The following is a 26497-nucleotide window of genomic DNA, read 5'->3' as shown; positions in this document are numbered from 1 at the left end:
AATAATTCATATTTATGGACTGTAATGTATGGAATCAAAGTTATATCCCTCGTGCGAATTATCCTGAAAACGGGAAACGAGTACTTATATAGAATTACAACAAAATAGTAAAAATGGCGTCACAAAAGTGAAAAAAGAAAAAATTGAAAGCTGTCAAAATCGACCGCGTATTTCGCACTCGGTTTACCTGGTGCTGATAATAATCTGCTACGTGGTTCCCAAGGTGCTGCTGGGCGTCGTGCCCGCTAATTTCATCCCCCAGGTCCTGCACTTCGTGCGCCGCCAGCCCCATGTCTCCCTGCGTCGCGACGGCCCCTTGGTGATGATGCATCTCGATACCGACGCCCATCATCAAGGGAGAAACGTGCTGCTCCCAACTGTCGTCCATCGTTATATACACGCACACGCGTAAAGAAAAAAAACGTTCTCGTTCGAGAAAAAAAAATGGCGCCTGCCTCACCGGAATTTCAAACGCGGCGCCACCACGCTACAGGTGTTTGCCGCGTATCGTCCCGCGGGTCTTTCGCGACGCACTGCTGCTGGCACCACAACCGCGACGACGGCGACGACGCCGGCATTATCGTCGTCGGGCCGCGCGGACTCCCCGGAGGAGACGCGAAATAAAAAAAAACTACGCGAAACCACTCGTCGATCGGTCAGTCTCTCAGGTATTTGGAACAATACGTGGAGGTCGTCTTCGTCGGCGCGTATATATTCGATAATAATATGCGTGCGTCTAGGTACGTGAATGTGTGTGTAATATTATACGAGAACGGACGCGACCAGATCTACGGGAAATTCTATGGTGTTTATACGCGGACCTGCGTGAGGTCGCTCCGACGTATGACGGTGACCGCCCTCCTCGTGCTCGCGCTCGCCACACCGACCGCCCGCCGTCCCCCGCCCGCGACCCCCGGCCGTTCGACCCCCCCCCCCTTCCCGCTGCCTCCACGATCGCGTCTCCCCCTGCGGCCGGATGCAGTCGTACTAACCCCCCCGGCGCTCCGCCCCCCTCCCTCGCCATGAAACACTACCTATTATAATTAGCTCGCGTGTAAGGTGAGTACGAGGTCCGGTCGTTATTTCGGGAGGTCTTAGTGACCTATCGAGTCACGTCGAATAAAAACAACCGCGTATTTAGTGACTCAATAAACTTCGTCTACAAAACGATATTTTTATTGATAAATCTTGAAGTATTTTCCATATTTCCGCTATTTACTTTTCTCATCGGAGATTATTAGAAAGCAGTTTAGATTTTAAGTTTTCTTAAAAAGTATTTATTTATTCATCAAAATTAATGTTGTCCCCTTCAAAGCAATCGCTTGCTTGTGCCAACCTTTTTCCAAACCTCGAAGAACTTTCTAGTATAGCCTTGAGTTCTTCCTCCATCCAATATTTCATCGTTTCATTGGTTTCTTGAGTTTTGGAAACAGGAAAAGTCGCAGGGGGCCATATCCGGTAAATATGGTGGCTTAAGCATGATTGTCGTTTTGTTTTAGGCCAAATAATTAGACACAAGCAACGATGAGCGAGCAGGTGCATTATCGTGATGAAAAAATCCATGAATTGTTTTCTCACAATTTCGGACGTTTTCTTCGTATTGGTTAATACTCTTTATTCACCGTACGATCTTGTGGTGAGAACTCTTGATGTACTACGCTACGATAATGAAAGAAAACAGTGACATTTGATCGAACTTGACGTGGTTTCACCAGTCTTGGAGATTCTGGGTTCTTCCATTGAGACGACTGGGTTAGGTTTCGACGTCATAACGCCCAAAACTCGGAATAAATTGCATGGCACGAGCCAATAGAGATGCCAACATCTTCGGCTACGTCTCTAATATTGATTCGACGATTTTTCGACACCGTTTATTTCACTAATTCAACGCTTTCATCAGTTATTGACCTGCTCGGGCGTCCAGAGAAATGTTCCTCATCAGCGTCTTCTCGGGCATCTTGGAACACTTATTAACATTTTTTTTGGCCGAAGTAGATTTATGATATGCCGTAGTCCACATTTCAAGTGTTTTGCAGCACCGTATTCCATTTTTTACACAAAATTTGATCAATTTTTTTTTGACAGCGGAAAATCGTCGAGCACACATAAAAAGTAAACGTGCAAACTGGCTGAAACTGCGAACATATGTACCAACATAACAAAAAATATCGAAGATGGAATATAGCCCGCCCCATTACAAAAGTCACCTTACTTTTTGAACACACCTGAGTTGAACTTATTAACTTACACTGATTATATTCTGAACTCCTTGGAAAGTAGTTACGAAGTTACTATCTATACAGATTTTAGTGAAGTACCACATGATATTCTTCTTAGTCAACTTGCAACTCTGTAATTGATTGGTCCTATACTTACTTGGTTAGTTAGAGTTACCTTACAGATCGTACGAGTGCATACTTTTTCTTCTCATGGCATGTATGTTCCATCGGGAGGACCTTAGAAGCCCCACATTGGACTACTTCTCTTTAATTTATTTGCGCCTCATTACACTGACCCAAATAAATCGATTTGAGAGAATACAGACAAGGTTTCTCCACTTCATTAATTATAAATAATCTTTTTCTGTTCTTCCGGCTACACATTTCATGTTTCTTGTCGGCGTACCAACTATGAAGCTAGGATTTTTTAATATCACGTAAGTCAGTCCTGGTAATGAGATTAGTAATCTGGGCTTTTTTTGCACCGAAAAAAAGGTCGTGCCACAGCTTAACAAAATTTTGCAACTATGGTTCCTCCGTTTTCATTTCATTTCATTACACCTCATTTAACCTGTCTGCTTATGTTGCCACGTTAGTGTTAGTATTAGTCTAACTTTCCTTTTCCTTAATAAATCAATATTGTGTTGAAACTTGATAATTTTATTCATAAAAACAGCAAACTATCATGCCCCGCGTACGTCGAGAAAATTTCAACACAATATGTGAAAAACTGCATTTTTTAAATTAACATTAAATTTTATGATAAAAATCCCACTCGTTGACAAGTTGATACATCCTTCCGACTCACCCTATAGGAAATAATAATAACACATAAATCGTCAGTTTCAAAAACATTTCACTGTTGTGCAATTTTCTTATAATCAATTATTGATAACAGTTGAACTTTTTTACTTTTCACCTTTTCTGTAACATTAAATGGTTTCTGTTATTGTCCTGCAAGGTAGATCTATAATTTTGTTTTTCGTTAAAAAAGTTTCATACGTCGTACGTCCTAAAAGTCTGAACTTTTTATACACGAGGTGGTAAACTTAAAAAACAGACATTGATATAACTTTTTTTCTTAAAGTCGTACAATGACACATGACAATTTTATAAAATACAAACTTTTATTCATTTTTCGTAAAGAGATAAAGTAATAAATAAATGTTTTTCACTAAGATATCGGAATGAAATTTGTGTAAGTATCTGAAATATTAATAAAAATATATATATTTTGATTTTCAGTCATATAAATTGGAGAAAACTACTTGGCATATTGCGACAGATCATAAAAATTATTGACGGGGCCTCGTATGTCGCGATCGAACGGTGCAGTCCGCATCAAACGGAGGTAGGCGAAGGTGCTAGTTTTCTATAGGCCGCGGGTTTCGTGAAATAGGCAAGAGAATGGCCGGGCATTGGTCACCATTAATTGCTTTTTTCTAGAAAGCACGTTTCAATGAAAACGGACTACGGACAACCGTTTTATACCACGGCCGACAAACGAGTGTAGGAAAAAAAATGCTTTTAAATGGTCTCGGTACTGTGGGAAAATCCCAGCTAAATTCTGTTAATGTACCATTAAAAAAAATTAAACTGTAGTGGGCACTCTACAGTGTAAGTTCGAAAATATCCTGACACTTACTTTCATCGTCATTTTGACAACTTTGGGTTTCCTATAAATTGAAATGTCTATATAGTATAGCATATTTAGACTCGTTCTAAAGAGATAAAGGTCCCTAATAATAGACAGCCTGCCTAAAGCTGATAATATGAAGGATCTATGAAAAAAATGTTCAACAATCTCCATGACCGCTGGCATAGTGCAGATTAGCAATCGTATTATGATTTCTCTAAAAAAATGGTGTATGATAGATATTTCAAATAACGTGGTATTTTATTTTATTTTTATAATGTAGAAAATGGAAAGTATGTGGAACCTTCAGGGCAATAAGAAGAAATTAGTTTCCTATAAAATGTGGAACAAATTTCTAAGATTCAAAAAGACATCTCCAAATATACTTCTTCTGTATCTTCGACAAAGTTACATACAGTATTACTTTCTCTGCAATTTTTTTATGCAATTCTAATGCATCTATTGATATTCATTCTGACGTCGAAAGAACGTCTTAAAATTCTTGACTTAGGACTACGCTTCCAAGACTGTTTCGCGAGAACACGAACAATTTTTGTGTGGTACATTGCTATGATAATTGATGAGGAATTGTATCCATTTTAACGTCTAAAAAACGTTGTAAAAATGTCAAATGAGAATGATTTTTACGTGGGATCTTTATATTATTATATATCTATTTAGAGGTAATGATAATCGTTTGATGGACGATTCATAGGATTCCTCAGGGCTAAAATCCATACACATACCTTCCAAAGCGTCAAGAAAATTTAAAGTACAATTATAATGATATTAACATTTCTAAGTCTTAAGTTTTAGTAGGAAAAGCAATGGGACAATCTGGAAGTAGAAAATATAAGCTTTTGTGTTTAGACGCGCATATGAAATGTAAATTATTTTTTAAAAAGCATCCATCATGTGCGGGTTCATTGTAAAAGGAGGCTTTAAGAATTTAAATTGTATATTAAACAACTACATCTAACATAAGTCAGAAGCATTTTAGAGTATACCAGCGTAATGTGGAGTGCATGTCATAACATAAATAGGGGAAACAGAATAGAATATATTTTTAAGATTTTTGATTATTGTCTTCAAAAAATTAGAAAATAATAGAATTAATGTTCCTCTCTATGTTCCTGTTTAAAGTGGTTATTGTTTCAATAAAAATAACCTTCCAACTAACAATTGTAATTTTTAATTTTAATTAATTTTTTTTACCATTATCGCAATAGAGCAAAATTTTACAAAACACTCGAATTTATTGGTAAGTAACTTACTTTTAGATAAATCAAGCCATTTGGTGATAACGGGAATGATTTGCGTTATTTTCGCAGCTATTTTTATTCAGCTCCAAGGAGGCAATCGACTAATATTAATTTTAACGACTAAAGAAAAAGTCGTAAAGTTGGAAATTTTACAATCGGCCATATAAATAAGGCTCGGGGTCCGTTTTTAACCGACGAAAATTGCCCGCTCTACAAGTGCTTGCTTTATGCCCGGGTCTTTGTATAATTTATGCGTCCTTTATTTTATACCATCATTATCATCATCGAGTCCCATAATAAAAATGCGATGTTATGCTAAAATTCCCGCGTTCTGACTCGATCTCCGGCGCCGATATATACACGGGGTTTAACTCCGGCTTCGGGTTTTTATGTATACATCGCTGATAAAGTTAATAGCGTTGTTTTCTTTTCAACAACAATTAACCGTCTCTTAAATAAGTTATTATAAAAGTTGCGCGGCCTTTTTTAATTGGATTTTCGTTTATATCGACGCGCAATCTTTTGTTGCGGCGGCGCCATTGTTGCGTATACCCGTGATAAACTACCCGTTTAACGTAGATATACTTCGATTCTGTTACGGTTATTCTCGGTAGAGCAAAAATGTAAGGATACGAAAACGACCCTTTTCCTAGAACATAACCTCTATTTTTTTCGTTTTCGACGTATTCATCTTCTTGACTACACGACCAAACCAAACTGTTGTCAGCTTATGAAATAATCCTAACATCAAAGAAAATATAACGCAATGGTCGCGACAGCCATTTTAAAAAAGTAAGGAAGGTAATTTTCACGCCCTCCCGAAGACGTATAAAAATGTTAGTTTTAATTGCGTGTATTCTCATACATACAAGGAGTCAAAATTTTATTTTTATTTTCGATTTATGTCAATTGTTCCTTAATAAACCGACACAGCAATCGGAAATTGCGTCACTTCCTTTTAATTTTTCAAAGAAACTTCAAAAAGAATATCAGGAAAAAATTCAAGATATTCTTCCAAGACGGATCAAATCGTCAACTTAAAAAAGGTCCTACCTCATATGTGGAACGCAACCTTAAATCTGTCATTAAGGCTTCCTCCCTATCCTCCGTGAAAAAATTTGTCAGGCCACGACTCTCAAAAATTCACAAACCAAGTTGTTGTCAGCACCATTGGTTCTCCCACATATTCTCTAGCAAAATATCTAGCTGCTTTATTAAAACTGATAGTTTCGCACTTAATTCCTTTCACTTCATTGAACAATTAAAAAGCGTTATTTTAGATACAGAAGAGATTCCGGGTAATTTCGACGTAGTCCCTATTCCTGAAACACTGAGCATCATTTCAGATATATTAAAATCTCCTGGACATTATGGTTATTCAATTCAGGAATGAAAGAGTTAGTAATCATAGCTGTATACCGATCACCATTGACTGTAACGTTCTGGCAATCATCGTTTTTGAAGAAGTACGGACCAATGATTCCACCAGCCCATAAAGCGCACCCAACAGTCAGTTTTTCTGGATGTAACGGTGTTTCGACATACACTTGAGGATTAGCTTCGCTCCAAATGCGGCAGTTTTGTTTGAAAATCGGGAACAACGGCAATCTCGTTTTGGGCCCATTCGACTAACCTACGCCTTACTTGATGAATTCATGATGAATTACCAAACCAAACTGAGAATAAATCACTTGACAGCTGTTAAATCGGTCGCCATTTTGAACAGTAATGCCAACTTAAAGTTCTATACATCGAAAAAAAACACCCATTATTTATGGAAGCCTTTGAGAAGAACGCTCTCGAAACCTTCCATCTAAAACCAAAATTATGGAAACGCTACGTCGATGATACTTTTGTCATTTGGCCTCCAGTTGATTTTCTTACCATTGAATTAGAAACTAATAACAACCTCACATTCTTAGATATTCTTATCAATAGAAAATCAGATCTAACATTGCGTCGTTGTGTTTACACAAAACCTACGCGATACCTTAATGCATGGTCACATCACCATCCGGCCCAAAAATCATCGGTTATCAACTCTCATATCGACAGAGCCGTAAAACTATCTCAGCCCGAGTCACTGAACCCAGAATTAAAATATCTTGCTTCTGCTCTTCTCTCTAATAATTTCCACTTTTAGGACATTAAGCGTTCCATCACAAAATACACTTCACCAATAGCAATCAAGCCGAAAGCAATCCTACACTTGCCACTTACAGTGAAAACAGCACTGAGTATATATCAATAGTTCTAACGAAATATAACTTCAAAACCAGATTTACCACTTGTCCAAAAATCTGTCAACGTCTTCGATCCGTCAAAGACAAAATTCCATTTGAGATGCCAGAACTTTACAGCATTCAATGCATGTGCGGCAAAGAATACATTGGAGAGACCGGACGTAAAATATCAACTAGGCTCGAAGAACATGAAAGTGCCGTAAAAGTAAGACAAATAAACTCATTAGCAATTGCCAAACACAATCACGTAACCAGACATAAAATGTTATTCGACAAAACTAAAATTCTTGCATGTAATCAATTCTTCTACCAGCGAAAAATCCGAGAGTCTATAGAAATCTATAAGCAACCTAACAATCTTAACAGCGACTCAGGTCTTTACCTGTCACCAATATGGGAATCAGTTATCCGAGACGGTGTTTATGCCCCTCATTTAGCTCCGCCTCCCTCAAACAATATAAAAGCAGGTACAGAGTAAAATGCGAGCCAGTTTCAGTCAAGCTCTGAAGAAGCCAACAGGATGAGTGGCGAAACGTTAGTTAGTTAGATTCAACAAAAACCGACGCAGCAGGAATCCAGAAGTTTTATAAAAAGTACAAAAAGTATCACTTCCTTTTAGTTTGTTTGTTTGTGAATATTACAAAAATCGAATCTACAATCCCATATGTTTAGGTAGCTGTTTTTGAGAAAACCTTTATAGAAATAAACGAATATCCAATACTTTTAAAAGCCAGTGGCAACATGAACACTACAGTTTAGGTTAGTCTAATATCTGGGCCATTGTTATCCAGTTTCCCTGTCAATTGACCGAAATGAGTTTTAAAATACAATGAAAGTTATATTTATTTATATTGTGCGTTACATCGCCATCGCGTCATATTGAGAACTAAATAGAGTCGATATTATTATTGGGATTCCTTGAATTGCTAAATCTCGAATTCGGGTATTCCTTGAAGAGGGTTATGGGTAAAGTGACCATACGTCCCGTTTTGAACGGGACTGTCCCTTTTATAGGTCACCTGTCCCGTTGTCCCCAGACAACGCTCCGGGACGCAAAATTGTCCCGTTTTGTGAAACAGCGCGAAAATTTAAATCTTGTAGCTCACGAAACACGCGCGGGCGGGGATTCACAGACGATTCGCATCACTGTCGATCGGTGATTCCCCCCGCCCGCCCGCGCACGCTCTTCGTTCTGTTTATTGTTTATTAGGCTATTCACGCGCACGCACTCAGATTTCTCGTTATTGTTTTGTTTTTACGTAACGTTTGTGAAGTAGTTTAGTGGTAAACTGCTATATAATTATTTTTTTATATTGTTTTGGATTTTTGCCTATAGTTATGCCAAAACGCAAGTGTTCATTTAATGTCAACTTACAAGCAAAATACCATTTTATTAAGCAAACTGATACTCCTTCAGATGTCAGATGCGAAAAGTGTCGCACAGAGTTTAGTGTTTCCCATAGTGGTGCTGGTGATATTGAACAGCATTTGAAGTCAGAAAAACATAAAAATGCCGATCGTGCCGCTGCTTCCAGTTCTTCAATGTTAAACTTTTTCAAGAACCCAAACGCGCCAACTTCAAAGGATTTGGATATTGCTGCCGCAGAAGACGTCTGGGCTTATCGGCAATTGATGCGGCAAAAGAAATCATCATCTCAAAGACAATTTGGCACAGAAACAGATCAACCAGTTTCTTCCATTTACTGTTCGTAGTTTAATTGTGAAACTAAAAGATAATGACACTAATATTAATGAAGACTTGGTGAAAAATACGGCAACAGAATTTTATAAAACTAGCCGTGAATACTTGGAACAGTAGACTTGCTTTCTTATTAAAGAAATAGAGATATTTAATTGGGCAGATTTAAGAAAAGTACTCGCATGGGAAGATATTCAAAACGCAGTGGATATATTGATTGAAAAGGGATATATTCACTGTAATAAAGATACAGAAGTATTTGACGAATACACATTAATTTCAAACTACGTCACTACCCAAAAAATTACCGAATGGGGTAATTTAAAAGTCTCAACAGAGACTCGTTGAGTGGAAGTATTCAAACACTTTCGTTCTAACAATCTTAAACATGAAAATTTTTGTATTTTAATTGAATACATTTTATGTCTACCCGGAACAAATGCTCCAGTAGAAAGAATCTTTTCTCTCATGAACAAACTGTGGACCTCTGAAAAAAATCATTTACAGGTTCCAGTGTTGAAAGCGATGTTGATAACTAAGGTTAATGTAAAAAAAACGTGCCAAGAATTTTATTCTTATTTAAAGTCATCGCAAACTTTATTAAAGCAAATTTGTTCCTCTGAAAAGTATAAAAACAATTAAAAAAAAATGCGTTGCATATACTTTAATAATTATTGACAGATCAAAGTTATTAATAATTAATATGAAAATAATTATAGTGTATAATTCCATTAAGTAACACTTATTCTAAATAAAGAAAATTAAAAAGTTGTGTTTATTTTCTTTGTTAGCCTGAACGCTAAATGTAAAGGTCTGGCTGGAAATTTAAATTTTAAACAGTTTTTAAATATCGATTTAGAATAACGTAAATAAATATTTTTTATTGTCGCGAAATCGAAAACCCTATCTAAGTTTCGCCTAATTTGGTTACAATTAAAAAAATACTGTTTAAAATTTGAATTTCCCTCCAGACGTTTAACCTGAAGCTTACATTTTTTTGTCCCGTTTTGAGTTAAAAAATAAATGGTCACTTTAGTTATGGGTAAATTGTACATCACAAGCGCGTAATAAGTTATTATAAAATACATATTATTATTAAACAATGATTGGTAACAATCTACAATTAGGAAGGGGCCGGTTATCGGTCAATTAACCATTCCCAAAATTAGCTATGCGACAATATAATATCTAATAAAAATACAACATAGTAATGTTCTATATTCTATATCTACATAAATATTTTATAGAATTTCTACTTTTAATGAATTATTGACTTTCACAGACCATTTACGTTTCTACCATTACTTTATTTAGGCCCAAGTAGTTTACAAATCTATGGTTAAATAGCATGTAAATATACCTAGTTTATTTTTACGCTAAAGGCTAAAACAAAATTTTTTTTAGATTTTTTAGATATATGACCACCATTTTAATTATTATTGCCTATTATCAACTCCTTATGCTTGTATTTTTTGGGGCCCAAATAGTTTACAACGTCTTGCGTTAGACATAACTTTTGAAACGAAGTTGCGAATGATTATAGATATTAATTATAAACCACTGGTTCCGTGTAAAAAAATATGTGAATTTGAAACACAGGCCAATAAAAGTTTTGTGATTCGTGTTTATCATATTTTAGAGTTATTGGAACTAAACTAATAGAAAAACCATGATTTTTTTGTTCCTATCACGCAACATTTTTGAATTAGTTTATGAGATGTCATATTTATTGTTTTAAAAATAGGAACATTTTAAAAATCGAAATTACTACTCTAGGGACATACATTTTGCATAAATTAAAAGAATATTAGCAGAGAATCTCAAAAAGAAAATATAGTTTTGGTTAGGCGTCGTAGCCTGCATGTCTTGAAGAGAGCCCGTTTTGTTTCAATTGCTAAAACTTTGTAAAAATATTCCTGATATGTTTTGCTATGTGCGTGGTTCTTTTGTGGTCAAAAAATTTAGACGTACAATTATACTCCTGTTTAAAACACAATCCTACGGTTATAAATCACCATGATGACTGCATGTGTAATGTTCGTGGATATAATACTAAACATATGAAAAAATATTGTTATCCAAACCTCTCATCTGCAATTAGGCGAGGGTCCTAGATGACCCAATACTTGAGAATCTAGTCAATATAAAAGAAAATACCACAAATTTTTCTGAAACTGAAATAGATGAAGTTACCCTTGGTGATGTTGGTGATATATGGAGTGTTTCTTAGCAACCACAGTTATTGTAACAATCAGAACTTAATGACCTACTCAGAGACTTCGGTTTACCTAAGGATCTTTCCGAAATTATAGCATCTAGACTTCGAAGTAAAGAATAAAAAACAGAGACAGAATTTATAGGCTATTTTAAACAAAAACACTTGTTTATTGAACCAATATTCCTAACAATTCCTAATAAAGATACTTGGTACAGACTACAATTCTGAGGACTGTAGGCTTTTTATTGACTTACTGACAACCCTTAAACGGAAACGTTATTGCTTGTTGCTCATTCTGTGACAATGCAAGAATGCTACAAAAATCTGGGATTACCGCTTCAGAAAATCAAATAGGAAGGCTATAGTTCGATGATTTGTGGTGACTTAAAAATTGTGGGACTTCTAGTAAGGCAGCAGTCAGAATATATGGAGTAATCCTGTTTTTGTGAGAGTGGAAGAAAAAGAACTTGCCAAAAAGGAATAATTTAACTCCCGAATCAAAAAATATACTTGACGATAATAGTCTTTATTGATCCGCCGTTGCGTATTAAATTTGGACTCATGCTGAAACTTTAAATAAAGATGGAAAATCAGATAGGGTGGAATGGAAGATCAAAACTTTGTGAATACCATGATCGAATCTGAAAAATTTGCACGGGTCTCATTTACTGATGGTATAAAAGGTTTTCTAGAAAACAACAAATGTCGAAATTACAAAGACATTGTAGAAAACATGTTAGAGAAATTTAGGGAAATTGGATGCAAAATGAATATACTTTATGCACTCGCACCTGGACTACTTTTCCAACTATCTTGGTGCCGTGAGTGAGGTGCAAGATGAGAAGTTCCACGAAGATATAAAGGAAATGGAACGCAGATATCAACGTCGATGAAACGTTGCAATGATGGCAGATTACTGCTGATTATTAACAAGGGACAATCCGGTCATGGAATATACAAAAAAATCCACTAAACGAAGTTTTTCTGAGAAATTCTCCAAAAACAAATTGACCGAACTATTGTTTGGGACTATGTCATTTAATTTGGATTTTTTAATTGGATTTTGTTCTTGTACTCATAAAAATAATATTTAAGTCAAAAATTTTCATTGATTAATTTATTGTTGATAAAAAATAGATAGAAGAAAACCAGCTTTCAAAAATTTAAAAATTGTTCACCTTTGAAATTGGTGATCCGATTTACAGTTTCCGTCAGTCTGGCTATGAAACGGAACACATATGATTTTACTTCGTTGTTATTAAACAATTATTGAAACAATCAGCCCGAAATAACAGGACAGTTAGGTAAATATTAAAGATCAGAGGTCCCAGAACAGTGCCTTGCCGTACACCAATCATTTAAAACATTCATCCACTGCATGATGGTTCTGTTAATATATTTAAAAAGAAATAAATTATTCGCTCTTTTCACGCAGACGTGAAGTTTGTTATCGAATTTTAGAAATTAACAGCAATCGGTCCTCTCCAAAAAAATTCTTCGATCAGATCTCAAATCAGAAGGAAGATTTTCTTTAAAATTATAACCACCGAGTGACATGAATCTGGGGAATTGTAGATGTCGCTCGAAAATCAGCCGAAACTGGTTTTTTAATGTACCAAAATTACCGGTACGACTTGGATAATTTCGTAGTTGTGGTCGTACCGGTCGTTGTCTTCGCGGAAGTCACTTTTTTTTAAGCAAACTCGTCTCTAATACCTATTTAAATTATTACCCGGTTTTATGGATGACCCCAAGACCGCAGCGCGCTAAATAATATGGCCTTAAGTGGCAATAATTTTGTTTACAGTACAAGCTGCCTTATCGGCAAAGCGGATATAGCATCGACGTGGCTTCTTCGACGTACACAATATGGAGATTTATTAAAATAAATAAGAACTAAAAGTTCAGATTTTCACGAAATTATCACCGTGTCTTTATCAAATGTAATATTTACAAACTACCTGCTACTATATATACCAAAAAATGACCATAAAATCTTAATTAATGTTGAGAGAATTTAAGTTCAATAAAGGTGAGGTATTTAAATCTAATTGAACGTTAAGCAATACATTTGAATGTCTCATTTTGCTAATCTCCATTGCTTCCAATAAATTTAATTTTGACAAATGTTTTAAAACTTTTTCAAAACTTTCAGAACTAACAACACAATAGGAAAATATTTGAAAAACAATAAAACGAAATGTCCAAAATGTCAAAAATCAGGTACCTACAGTATCTTGTCCTAAAATTTACATTGGAGAAACAGGCAGATCCTTCAAGAAAAGCATTAACGAACATAAAACAGCGTTTAGAAATAATAGTCCAGATTCTAATTATGCTACACACTTAAATACAGAAAAACACATTTTTGACGACAATTTTGATATTTTACATACGGCCACAAAAAGTAGAAAATTAAATTTATTGGAAGCAATGGAGATTAACAAAATGAGACATTGAAATATATCGTTTAACGATCAAGTAGATTTAAATACCTCTCCCTTATTGAACTTAAATTCTCACAACAACATTAATTAAGGTTTTATGGTCATTGTTCAGTATATATAGTAGCAGGTAGTTTGTAAATATTACATCTGATAAAGACACGGTATTGTCGAAACAATTGTTATGTCAAAATATATAATTTGTTGAAAATCTGAACTTTTAGTTGTTATTTACTTTGATAAATGGATTTTCATCAAGTAAAAGCCATCTCAGTACAATTGAAGATTTATTGTTTATTAAGAGTATTTTAATGTCAAATTATTGAATTTTTGTTGACATTGAAATTTGCGGGGTATTATACTTTTAATTTTTCTTTTAAACTAATTTATCTCATTATCAATAAAACTAGAAATAATCTAGTTTTGGTTAAACACCATAGATAACTAAAATGTCTACCAATGCGCATCTAATAAGAATTAAGTTGAATGCACAGATAAATAGATGAGACAGTTCTATCCAACGGTCTTAATAAGTGGCACTGCTAGTATAAGTTACGTAGCCGAGAGCGCAATCACATTCTAAATATTTATTTTATTTTATTTATAAGTTTAATTAATTTCACTGTTTGTTTTTATCGAATTCGGTGTGTTCCAGCGAAAGGCACCTTTTTTATTGTAGGATTTTGGAGCCATGGGGAAGATGACTAAAAATTCCAGTTTTTGTGTCACATTTCTGGAAGGACCATGACCATGACCAACCAACAAGAGGGACTTCACAAATATAGGAGAACCAAATAAATACCTGTACTTGGGACAAACCATAAAATTAAATAAAGAAAATCAGACCAAAGAAATGAAGAGAAAGATGACTTGAGTATCATTTGGAAACCTTTCTAATATTCCGAAGAATAGCAAATACCCCCAATACTTATAAACTAATCAGTGTATACTCCCTGTTCTCACATATGACTTCCAAACTTGGACATTTTCAAGGGAAAATATGAAAAAAAAAATTGCAAAGACCCAAATAGTCATGGAACAACAAGTGCTGGACATCAAAATGCGAGATGTCTCAACACTAAAACTAACATTCTAACAACTAAACATGCCCTGAGGCAAAAAGATCACAGATGAAATCATATAATTATATATTAGATACCGCGGAACAAGCGGAAAAGGGAACGATTACCGATGTGAAGAAACATGCCGGACTAAGATGTTCGCAAATCTCCCACTATTGAGACGTGAAAGAAAGAAGACGACGCCAGAGGTGAATATTTAGGATTAATTAGATAGATAGGGGACAGATAACTAAATAAAATATTGTAACTTCGTATCAATTCGAAATGCCTCATATTTCTTACGATTTCCGTGGTACCAATGGTGAGAGTCGATTTTGAAACCCACGGTGTGAGTACGTGTATACCGCTATAACGGCTTCACACTTCGATGGTCTGCGTTCCCATCAAACTATCGACCGTATACCTGTATATATACATAGGAAAAAAATCAGCGGTGCTTAAATCGTATCATTCGGAAACCATCCGTCCCGTTTCGAACACGGCAAATGACTTAAAAGTGGTCTAATTATGCGACATCGCGCCATTGTCTTGAAAGGTTTTTGCATATACGCATAGGGGCAGTACTTAAGGAAATTCGTTTCTCGAATTACGGGAAAAAACTAAGCAAACGATGTCGCCTAATGTGTTTATCGTGTCGTATCAGAGGAACTGCGCCTTAGAAATTTCGACTTTAAGTGCAGCGTGAGTCATGAAGGTTGGTATTGGTTGACGGGTGACAAGTAGCCTGACATTTTTTTTTTTTTTTGATAAATTATTTTTTAATGTTAGAAAGAATGCTTAAATATTTTGAATTACTAAGTACAATACCACTGGGTGTAGTTAGGACATTTGCTACAACGGACACTCCAGTAATCCGAATTATTTTATAAACCGGACTTTTTCATAAGAAAACCACAAACATTTTTTCAGTCTTAATAAGGTAAACCAGATTGTTGCATTGCAAACTGAATTTCTCAGCTAGCTAAAAACAGGAGTTTTCCGATCAAGCTTTTCGTTAAAAAAAACATTAACGTATAGTTCAAGTTATATAAGTTTGAGATAAAAATATGCAATTTCGTATGTTGATAGGGTTGAATATTGTGAACATTGTGGCATAAAAGCAACTTTGTTATTTAAAATCGAACTCCCTGTATATTTTTAATTTTTTGAACTCGCGAGATAATTCTAAACAACTTTTGTCTCAGATACATTATGTGAAAAATCAACAGTTTTTGAAATAAAGCCGTTCAAAAATATGCCACAATTCCATGATTTTTTTATTTTAATGAAATAAGCCAGAACAAACAACATTTACAAGTACACATAATTATTATAATTTTTCAAACAAACTTCCACAGGCTTCTGTAGTACTTTTTACAAAACTTCTTTTGTTAAGTCGAACTCGCAAAAACCGACGCAGCAGGAATCCAGATGTTTTGTAAAAAGTAAAATTATTATAAGTTTATTTTTTTATTATTTTTAATCAAGAATTTAAATTGCATGAACTACACTATTAAGTTGAACATATGGTAGCGATTTTTCTTTCCACGGCACAGTAATTTATCAAATAAAAAAATCAAATTTTAATAATTTTGCGTATTGACCCAAATAACGAAAAAATTTTTCAAAAAACTTTTTCCGATGTCTCTAAGGCGTTTAAAATACAAATGTCAGTTGAGTATCGTAAAAAATGTGGACCATCAATCATCAATCTGTTGGACTATGAAAAACTTCAAATCTGTATTTATTTAGATACCTTCGCCTTCACCTTAGGTGTCTTCACCTTAAATGAATAAAAAAAAAATTGGATTGTTATGATATTTAGGAAAAACCGATTTAAAAAAATGTGACACCCTATAACTTGAAGATCCGTATGTGCTCTCGTGTAGAACCATAGCAACTAGGTATATTTTTAAATCTACTATTTCTTCTCACCGTTTAGCGGAGACGCGAACCGTGACTAATTGCGGGGTAGAATGGCTGGGTTCGATTACGCCATGCCCCAAAAATAATCAACTAATTAAACGAGTTCCTGTTCTACCGATTTTTTTCGATCTGATAACGCCCATCTTAAATTATTCGAATCCGTTTTATATTCTCAACACGCGACTCTACGAGGGCAGGACGCTTACGTCATCACTCGACCCGAAAACGAAACATCGATGCGAGTAAGGTTGGCAGCGCGCAATGGGTTTCGTCGCTCGACGTTGGCGTCCTGCGCCTCGGCAGTCACCGCCAGCAACATGGCGTCCGGCGAGCTCAGTTTGGAACAAATTCAGGCGTTTTTTAAGGAGAACGGCGGCAAAGTGAAAAATCGGGACGCGGTACGGTATTTCAGACGATACCTGACGGATCCCGAGAACAAAGGTAAGTCGTTTGCTTCGCGTCCTGGCGGAAATCCTAGCGAAATCGGCTTTGTTTACCGCTCCTACGGGTTCGACAACTTGTAGAATAATAAAGTGTTTTGACGGTTTTTTGCTCTGATATTTGCTGTGCTTGCACCCACGCGGCCTTAAAGACGTAGGAGCAAGTTTGTTGCACGGTATTTAGAAGTATCTACGATGCTGCTTCCACGAAGGCTGTGGAATTTAAAAAATCACCTTAATTGTAGGTTAGAATCGACGTGTTTCTCGATTTAGCTGCATACAGGCGTTTTTATCAGGTGTTGCGGGTTATTTATATCTAATTTCACGTTGTAGGAACAAAATTTAACAGAATTTTCAACACGAAGGCATGAAGTGCTAAAAACAAGCCCGCTTAGCAGCGTTCAAAGTTCAAAGAAATATTTCTATGGTGAATTTTCAAATAAACAGAAAAATCTTATATTATATGAGCGATACAGTAAATGGACTAAAATTAAAAAGGAAACATTTTAATTGAAATAAATTCTTCACTTGAATGGATTTCCGATGAGTAAGGAAATGTTATCAATACGTTTAATCTTAACCGGTAAATCATATCAGACGACCCGAGTGGACTGACAGATGAGCGGTGACACAGCTTGCATTCCTAATGTTTTAGGGGGCATACCTGTTAGTCATATTTACAGTATTTTGCATCATTAATTTAAGTCAAATAGCATTTACAATCTTCATTAACTATAAAGGAAACAAATTAAAAGAGAAATAGAAAATAAATCAAATAAAATCGAAGCATTTTATTTATTTTGTCAAACAAAATTTTGCATTTTCTGAAAAGGGAAAAGAGAAATACGAAAACAATAAGCAAAAAAAGTCTATATATTTTTAATTCTTATAAGACGTTTCAGATGTAGTACAATATCTACAGTTTTGGTCACAACTTAGTTCTAATATACTGGGTTTTGCATTGTCGGTGCCTAAATATTGGCTCCCCTCTACATTTGATACCAAAGTTGTAATATCACTTTTTGAAGGGGTCGGTATAAATAAATTTTAATAAGCCAATCTTCAGTTATTGATTTAAATATAATGGCAACATTGCAAAAGGTGAATACAACAATCACCAGCGATATTTTCGAAGATGCTATTTCCCAAAAAATGGCGATGTCAAGCTGGACAATAACATGTCAAGTAAAGGTTGGTTTACAATAAAAACATGCACATTTGGTTTCACACATTTAAAATGAACTAAGTATGTAGCTATATAATTATTTGTCTTGCGATCAAATTCATAGTCGGTTCTTAACCTTAAAGCGTTCTTGGAATTAATTTCATTTAAGGGATGTAACCAGGAAAAGAAACGACTATAAATTTGATCCTCAAGTCTCTTATTAAATTGCTAAAAAGAAACGTTATTTAAAATAAACATTATTTCTTATGTAAATGTTCAAACAACCATCAATTAAGAGTTAAAATTCTTCAGCCGTTCTTGGATTCGAAGATCATAAAATTCATTTCTAACATGCTTGGTGGATATTGTGAAATCCTGTCCTATTCTAATGAAATAGCGTTTTGTAACTGATTATGATTTTCAAATTTAACAATTCGGGACCTTGGGCCAAGAATATTACCGTTAAAAGTATTTCCCAAATACTCCCTAACCATACGGGAATTATGGACGGGACAACCATCCATCTGGTACCAGATCTCCTGATCTTCGCGAACAACTTCATCTAGTGCGGATTCAATTTGATTTTGTAATAAGTCCAAATAGGTTTGTACCGTTAAAAAATGGCGCAATATAATGTCCGCAAATTCCCACCATGAAATTTATTTTTTGAAGATATTGGTACAAAACGATATTAATTGTCTTGGATCCAATACCGACAGTGTTGAAAATTTGGTTCGTTGTTGACTGTGAATGTCCATGCATAAGTAAAACAAATATTTTTTTAAAAATCCTTCTTTTTCCATAATTTCAAAACAAAATGCCACTGTTCTTTCTTCGTCACATTTCCGGATCTCTTGATGCTTTTCGAATTTATAGGAAAAATATTTGTGTTTTTTAATGTGGTTTGATTTACAGCTAGTCCAATAATCCTCGTACTAATCATTTTCTTTTCAAATCCCTATTGTCCCTTTGTTGTGCTCCATTATCGGCATTTACAGCTGAACATTTGCAGTTATTTATTATGGTGCCTTTGGACTCTGACTGGGTAATAATATGTTTAATTGTTGAAATCGAAGGTATAGATTTAGCAGGAAAGGATATTTAATGCATAATTCCACTTAATAATGGTTACTTTTTCTTCAATTGAATAACGTATGTTTGGTTTTAATTAAAGCGTGTTTAATAACCTATAACCGTCGCAAATAAAAATATTGTTACTGTCACGAATTTTCGAGTTGTCATTGTCAGTAGTATATTATGCAACAAGTGCGGTAAATGCCATGACACGAGCGAGTGACTTAAAAAGTTCACGCACGTGTTGCATACTATACTTTTTCTACAACTGTTAGTTTTTCACATAGAGGTATTACAACTTTGCTATAAAATATACAGGGGAGCCAATATTTGGCCACCTAAAAATTTACATGGAATTTCCTATTTTCTGTTCGGTGTATAGGTCGATCCTATACTTCTGAAAAATACGCTTTATAAATTGACGCAGTATTTGCATTATCAAGAAGAATTTTTGTATTCGATTTCCAGACGAAAATCGCGTAAAATTCAAGCAGCTTGTCAACACTCTCGCCCACACCAAAACCGAGGACAACGAAAAAGTGCTCATCCTCAAATCGAAATACCTCAGTTTCACCGAATCACCGCCGCATTCTCCGTCGGGGGGAGCGTGGGATCCGCGAAACGCGCTGGGCATCCCCACGTTCCCTTTGGCGGAGTGTTCGCCGCAAAACACCCCCGTCAGACAACCGCCGCCTTACCGAAATCCGCCCCCGGTAGCGTCTCCTTCGCCCTCGCTAAGCAGCGTTTCGCTGAGCTCGAGCACTACGACGCTGAGCGAGCCGCCTCAGAACGAACCACCGCAAGCGCCGCCCAGACGCAGGGACTCCGAGAAACGCAGAAGTAAGGAATCGCTGAGCGATGCCGCTCAGAGAGAGGTGGACGCGGGATCGGAGGACAAAGCCTCGATCAGCGTCAAGGAGAGGACTCAGAAGTTTAATAGGATGGCGTCTACGGAGGACGAACTCAGTCCCAGAGTGTCCAAGTCTGCTGAGAAGGAGAAAGTCAAACCTAGTTGGGTGAGTTGTCGATTCTTGATAGCACTCGCGGGGGGCTAACGTATTTTGTTTTTCAAGCTACATTTTAAGGGATTTCTATTTTTAGCATTTTTTAATATTTTCTCACGTAACCTGCGTCTCAGCGTTTTATCGCGGTATGATCTTGGCGTGGAACCAAGAAGCACGAGAGGTTCGTGCTTAAATGCAGTTTCGAACAACCATAAACGTTTAGCAGTAGATTTTATATGTAGATATGATAGAATGGCAAATATTAACTTGGTTTTGAGTGAACTGAAGCAGTATTTTTTAATTAGTAGCGGGCTTCAAAGAAAAAATAAATCTACAAAAAAAACTTGTCAGAAGCATATATCGACCATGTATGATGATCAAGGTAGTAAAGTTCTTTGTAATATAACCTTATATCCGACCGTCCAACAATAATGGATATTTAAATTTATCTGAAGAATTACTGAATGAACATATAACTTGACCTTGAAGAATAGCTCACAGTTCCACGTGGCTTCAGCTCAATAAACCTTCTCTTTGTTGACTGCAATATGAGATGCAAGATATTGTCTTTCAAGGAGTCTATGGGTTATTTTAAGCATATTAAGAGAATTGTGCTTTTCGCATATTTTTCACAGTACCAACGATAGAGTAAAGCATTTTTTTGCCAATTTCTTATATAGTGTTAAAGTCATATGTAACATAGGATTATGAAAACTGCGCACTCTAAAAATATTTAGGATTATACAGGACTTGTTACAAAAGTATGAAAAAGAATGATTGTGTTTCCTTGAAAAGTTGGTAGGAATAAGAATCACATATTTACTATTCCTTACAGACGGTGTTTCTTATAATAGTTAATTCGTAAGATCGAATACCTTTAACTAAGTCGATAACGAAAACACTCTAGAAGTTAGTATCTGATAGATAATATTATTTATTATTGTAAGTATCACAGATAAATTAGCTAAATTAGGTACTTTCTTTTTCAAATAATTGAAAAATTGCTTTGACTCCAACTTGCAAGTTGTCTTACAGGGTATTTCATAAACTGATAGTATCATTTTGTTGATTTAGTTAAATTGGAACATCACAAAAGAAAATTTCACTATCTCACTCCAACTTCCAAGGTACTGAACCTGTCCTCGTGAAAAGCTTTTCAGTCTGATGGTTGGCTGGCTTCTACTTGCAACTACTTTCAGAAGAAAGTCCATGAAAAAACTCTAGAGTAAAAAATTGTTTAACGTCTCTCCGGACAATAATACAATAATAAAAAATGGTAGCAAACTTACCCACGGTGTCGTTTGGGGTTTTCGAGGTTCTATCAACTAAAATCCGACTAAAACGTCGATTGCCAAAAATAATCAGCTAGATAGGTCGCTGTAGAGTTAAACTGGCTCACTCAATATATCCCGATGGACAAATTCCACATTGGAAAATTTAAGATTTCCAACACCGCCTTCTTGACTGAACTTCTCCTTTTATCGTCAGACAAAGATTAAATCAAAATCGAAGAAGAGAATATTGGTACGTATCAGATCACGGAATATTAAAAATTTGATACACCAACTCTTAACCACTAGTAAAACAATAACCAACTTAATCGCATTGTTTTACTTTACTTGCCGATAACTTACCATTAAAAATACTATGGAAATCTAGCGAAATTTCAAACAACATAACCAAAGATGTTTTCGGGGTATGAATTGAATTATATAATGAAAATTGATGAATATATTAATTACAAAAATACATTTAGCACCAAGAGACATACATGCAAGGAGAGTTAAAAACTCGACACCACATAAGACGTGACTAGACTTTTATTTTGTTTGCTTCTGATTTTAGATTTAGATCTGGGAAGAAATTACGAATATAGTTGTACCGTTGCCTGTTTGAAACCAATCCGTTGCAGTATGATTAATATTTCCATGGATAACCAAGTAGTATTATTTTATTTTTTAATAAGAAATAAACATTCAATGAAAAATAGATAAATAGGAGTTTTGAAATACAACCGTAACAATCTTTAATTTTGTCCAAAAATTTTGTAATGAAGTTTGCCTAACATTAAGGTGACACTGCACGACAAACGTTTAAAATTCATACATTGGATCTTTACGGCATTTCTTCACGTAGGAAACGTCAATAGTTGCGACCCGATAAAGGTTGATCAAAAAAATAGTTTTCGAATATCTGGTTATTTTTAACTTATCGCGATTTGAAAAAACGATGGTAAAAGTATTAATGGCAAGGACTGATTGGACATGGGAATATATCAGTGGGACTTTTAAAAAATATGACTTTTTTTTTTAAACGAAAAGTTTCGATTGTTGCAATGTATGTACACACTGGATAACGAATGACAAATATTTCTTAGCCCAGCACCGATTTGACATTAGTTCTTATTCCTACCAAATATCCATAGTGTAATTTCTTAAAACACTGAGACAATAACAATTTTTAAATGTAAAAAAAATAATAAATATTATGTATATATAAATAGCAATAATACAGTTTTACGCATATTATGCCAACACTAAGAATACCAAAGCGTGGAAATTTTAGTTGGTATTATTATTAGGCTAGAACAAATGATACAATGATAGTATATTTATTACGTTTTGAGTGCATAAACAATTTGGATCAATAAAATCGAAAACCTTTTGAAACTGCCTAAAACCATGCTGTCGATAAGTCCTTTAACATCTAGGAGGTTATTCAAAGCCAACTTTCGTGATGGGAACCATTTGGCAAAAAATTACCATTGGTTTCGTATTTTACGGCGCGTTGCGAGAGGACGAGCTCGTCGCGCGCATCTTGCCGCGGTAGATAAAACACGGGTTTTTAAATCAATTGCCCGAATGACATCTCACTACAAATAATACGCGCGAAATTTATCGTTACAACCGCAACTTGGTTTTAATATGCGCCGAACAGATCCTATCGGCGGTTTGGAGTTACGACCGTGCGAACCGGACCGAGCGAGAGAGACAGAGAGGAACGAGATTTACGCGCTCCGTACCGTCGACTCATAACTCGGTTTATCTGCCGATTTATGGCGCATGCGAGAGAGAGAGAAATCGCGATACGTCCCGCGGGATGGCGTCCCGTCGGTTCTAGGTGTAATGGAATACTTTCTGGCTTCTGCTAGTTAATTTTTTTATGGGCGTTAATGTCCTCGCAGACTCCAGGAGTTGGGACCTTGTGTGGTTCCTGCGACTATGTTGCCCTAGACTTGTTTATCTCTGAACTAAAGATTTTAATCAGCTTAGATTGATTAGTATTCTTTCAACTCATTGTAGTATTCTATAGTAATAAATGTGCTCAACCATTGTTTGTTCGACTGGGCGTACCACAGGGTAGCCTTATGGATCCGTTTTTATATGCTATTTAAACTTTTAATTTTACAGTCATTGGAGCATTGCAGTTATCACCTCCATGCGGATGACACTCAGATCTATTTCCTGTTAGTAAAATTAAAGAAGTTGAAATTTTCATTAACGCAGACCTATGTAAATCTTATAAGACTGCCTCTGATCATCTGTTGCAGCTTAATCCAACTAAATCGCCAGAAATTTCAAGTAAAAAATGTTATGCTTATAAAACGACACTCCTCAACCATGTTCACTTACAGGCAAAGGTTTGGGTTTGATAGTCGATTCTAAGTTGCGTTTCAGGGATCACGTCACAACAAAACTGAGAACGGGGTATGGAAATTCTAAACTGATTTACATCAACAGACAAACAAAACATTACATTGTGAAACTAGTTCTTGTCCCAATTAAATCACTGCTGTGGGGTCCATTCGACATGTTAAATAGGTTTAAACTACATCGTGCTATATTTTATCTTGTCAAGTACAAATCCACTGAGTATGAGAGAACCATCAGCGCCTGGAACCTATATTCGAAGATTTTTTGTTATATAGGTTATATAGGTAAAACTAGGCTTGAACAGAAACTGGTTCTTCAAGATGCCTGAGACTTTTGTTTAAAAGAAAATGTATTTTTGGGAGCAACAATAAATGTATTATTATTATTATTATATATGAAAAGTCTAGATGGTGGTCATATGGGTCAAAATATTGGGCATCTGTTGCTATAAGTGCGTGACATACTATTAATTAAATTTCAATGGGAAAAATTTCGGTGCTTTTTAGAAGGTCTATTGTCATGTTTCCAGTTGTCGATTGGAAATAAATATTTCTCCAAATCGTCGTTCCGAACTCGCAAACCAGTTCCTTGGTGAAGCTCGTTATCTGGTCGATCGGTATTGTGTTTGCCGAGGCAATAACACGCGGCAAATTGAATCGAGCGACGCCGGCGTGCGGTCGGGGGCCCGAGAACAGTGCCCCGAGGCGCACCTCCTGACAGGGTGACGGACCGCTGTCAAAGTTAACCTTCGCAGTGGGGTGGTGGGGGGGCTGCGTTCCCGCTGCCAATATAATAGGATTTTTATGAGGGCGCCACCATTGTTTGTAGATTTAACGTTTCCGTAACTAAGTCGCTTATAAATAGGGAGAGCAGAGAGTACGACTAAGGGTCCCACACGAAGGCGTACCTCACATTCTTCTATTCCATCGCGCATTTGATCGATCAATCTTGAACAGAGTTAATAACATTCGCCACACTCATTATTAAATTTGTTCCTCTTAAAAGGGTTAATAGATTTCTCGACGAGCTTAGTCATGGCGCGGCCTGAGCGGTACCATCGGCGCGAGATGAAAAAAACTTAATTGAATATCTCGTTGCCGGGACACCTAGCGGTGGCCCAAAAAACGCCGCGGGCGGGCAATCGCCCTCTCTTTCGACATGTTTAGAAGTACCTCGTCATCCCGTTTACCAGTGTTTATATGGAGGTAACACCAAAAGAACTTTCGTATTCATTTGTAAGGAAGTGCGGGCTTCAAAAATTAACAGGGTACAGATGGAAGACCAGAACATTGATAAAAATAAACCGTCTTCCTAATCGGATAATATATTGAAGTCCGTTCAGACTCCCCACTAAAGATTGCGTCATTCGAACGGACTTCAAATCAAGGCAATTCAAGATATTCGGAGGATCGAATGGACGAATACTCTTTCACATTTGCATTCTTGAGAAGGGACGTAGGATCAGAAATGGGGTTTCGTATTGGGACACCCTATCGGCAAATGCGCGCAGTCGTTACCGGTGTAATCACCGCTAAAAGTACACCTCGTCGACGAGATAACGTATCTCACGGATGACTAATGATCCGTTCGCTAAGAATGTGTCCAGTCATCCGACCGTTTATGTTTGTCCGTATGTGTTTATTTAATCCCGCTGCGAGCACAAATTAGTTTACGGACGTCCACGTGCCCCTAACAACCCCCTGATCGCCGTTGGGTGGTGGGTTCCAACTCATACCCTAATTTTAGCTGCTCCTGCGTTGCCTTAATTGTGATTTTGAAGAGACCGTCATGTTTGGTTATGTCTAGATGCTAAATGTTTAGCTAAGGGAGCAGACCGACAACCTGTTAGAACTCGTTGCTTTGATGAGAAAAACGAATCCCGGAGTGACATTTGCACCAGAGTATACAACGGGAAACACGAGTTAACAAGAAGAAAGCTGCTCATCTTTATGCGAAACTCTATTAGGTTTGTAAAACACGGCCGTATACATTAATTAATAAACCGCATTTCGTATACGAGGCAGACGTCGATCGAATATGGCCTGTACGACAGGTTATTAAACGATCATTATGTTAATGTCCAGAGTTAAAACGTAGTCCGGTACGCAATCAATTACGGGGAAGTCGACTTCCTAAAACAACACCAACGGACACAAGGCGTATAATCGGAAACGAGAATCTATATTATACCGTACGTACGCGAGTTAGCGTTCCACGCATATACACGGCTAATACAAACGAGGAACAATGTAAAGTTAATTAGTTATTTCGCGTGCTTTGGGTTGGCAGTTCCTCGAGCGGTTGTCACGTCGTTTTACAAAAACGAAGAACACGCTCCGCGGTCGGCGAGCGTTTCGCGCCGAATTGCAAGTCATTTGACAGGTAATAATCGACTTACATACTTCGGAATTGAATCAGGTCCCCGCGTGGCTCCCCAAGAGCGTTCTTTTTTC

General features: G+C 36.3%; 2 protein-coding genes across 2 annotated transcripts in view; one reads left to right on the top strand and one right to left on the bottom strand.

The window, feature by feature from the left end:
* The window catches only part of LOC132707521 (homeobox protein caupolican-like), an 87972-nt gene extending 87137 nt beyond the window's left edge, over window positions 1-835 (bottom strand). The window contains exon 1 of the mRNA XM_060679412.1: window positions 188-835. Coding sequence (XP_060535395.1) covers window positions 188-388 — 201 coding nt within the window. The 5' untranslated portion in view covers window positions 389-835. The remainder of the gene's footprint in view (window positions 1-187) is intronic.
* Window positions 836-15476: 14641 nt separating this feature from the next.
* The window catches only part of LOC132707074 (uncharacterized), a 113793-nt gene continuing 102772 nt past the window's right edge, over window positions 15477-26497 (top strand). Inside the window, exons 1-3 of the mRNA XM_060678740.1 lie at window positions 15477-15497; window positions 16906-17149; window positions 19856-20403. Coding sequence (XP_060534723.1) covers window positions 15492-15497; window positions 16906-17149; window positions 19856-20403 — 798 coding nt within the window. The 5' untranslated portion in view covers window positions 15477-15491. The remainder of the gene's footprint in view (window positions 15498-16905; window positions 17150-19855; window positions 20404-26497) is intronic.

Source organism: Cylas formicarius, unplaced genomic scaffold (assembly GCF_029955315.1).
Source record: "Cylas formicarius isolate icCylForm1 unplaced genomic scaffold, icCylForm1.1 PGA_scaffold_9__14_contigs__length_23061073, whole genome shotgun sequence".
Lineage (NCBI taxonomy): Eukaryota > Metazoa > Arthropoda > Insecta > Coleoptera > Brentidae > Cylas > Cylas formicarius.
This window is presented reverse-complemented; position numbering and strand designations above follow the sequence as displayed.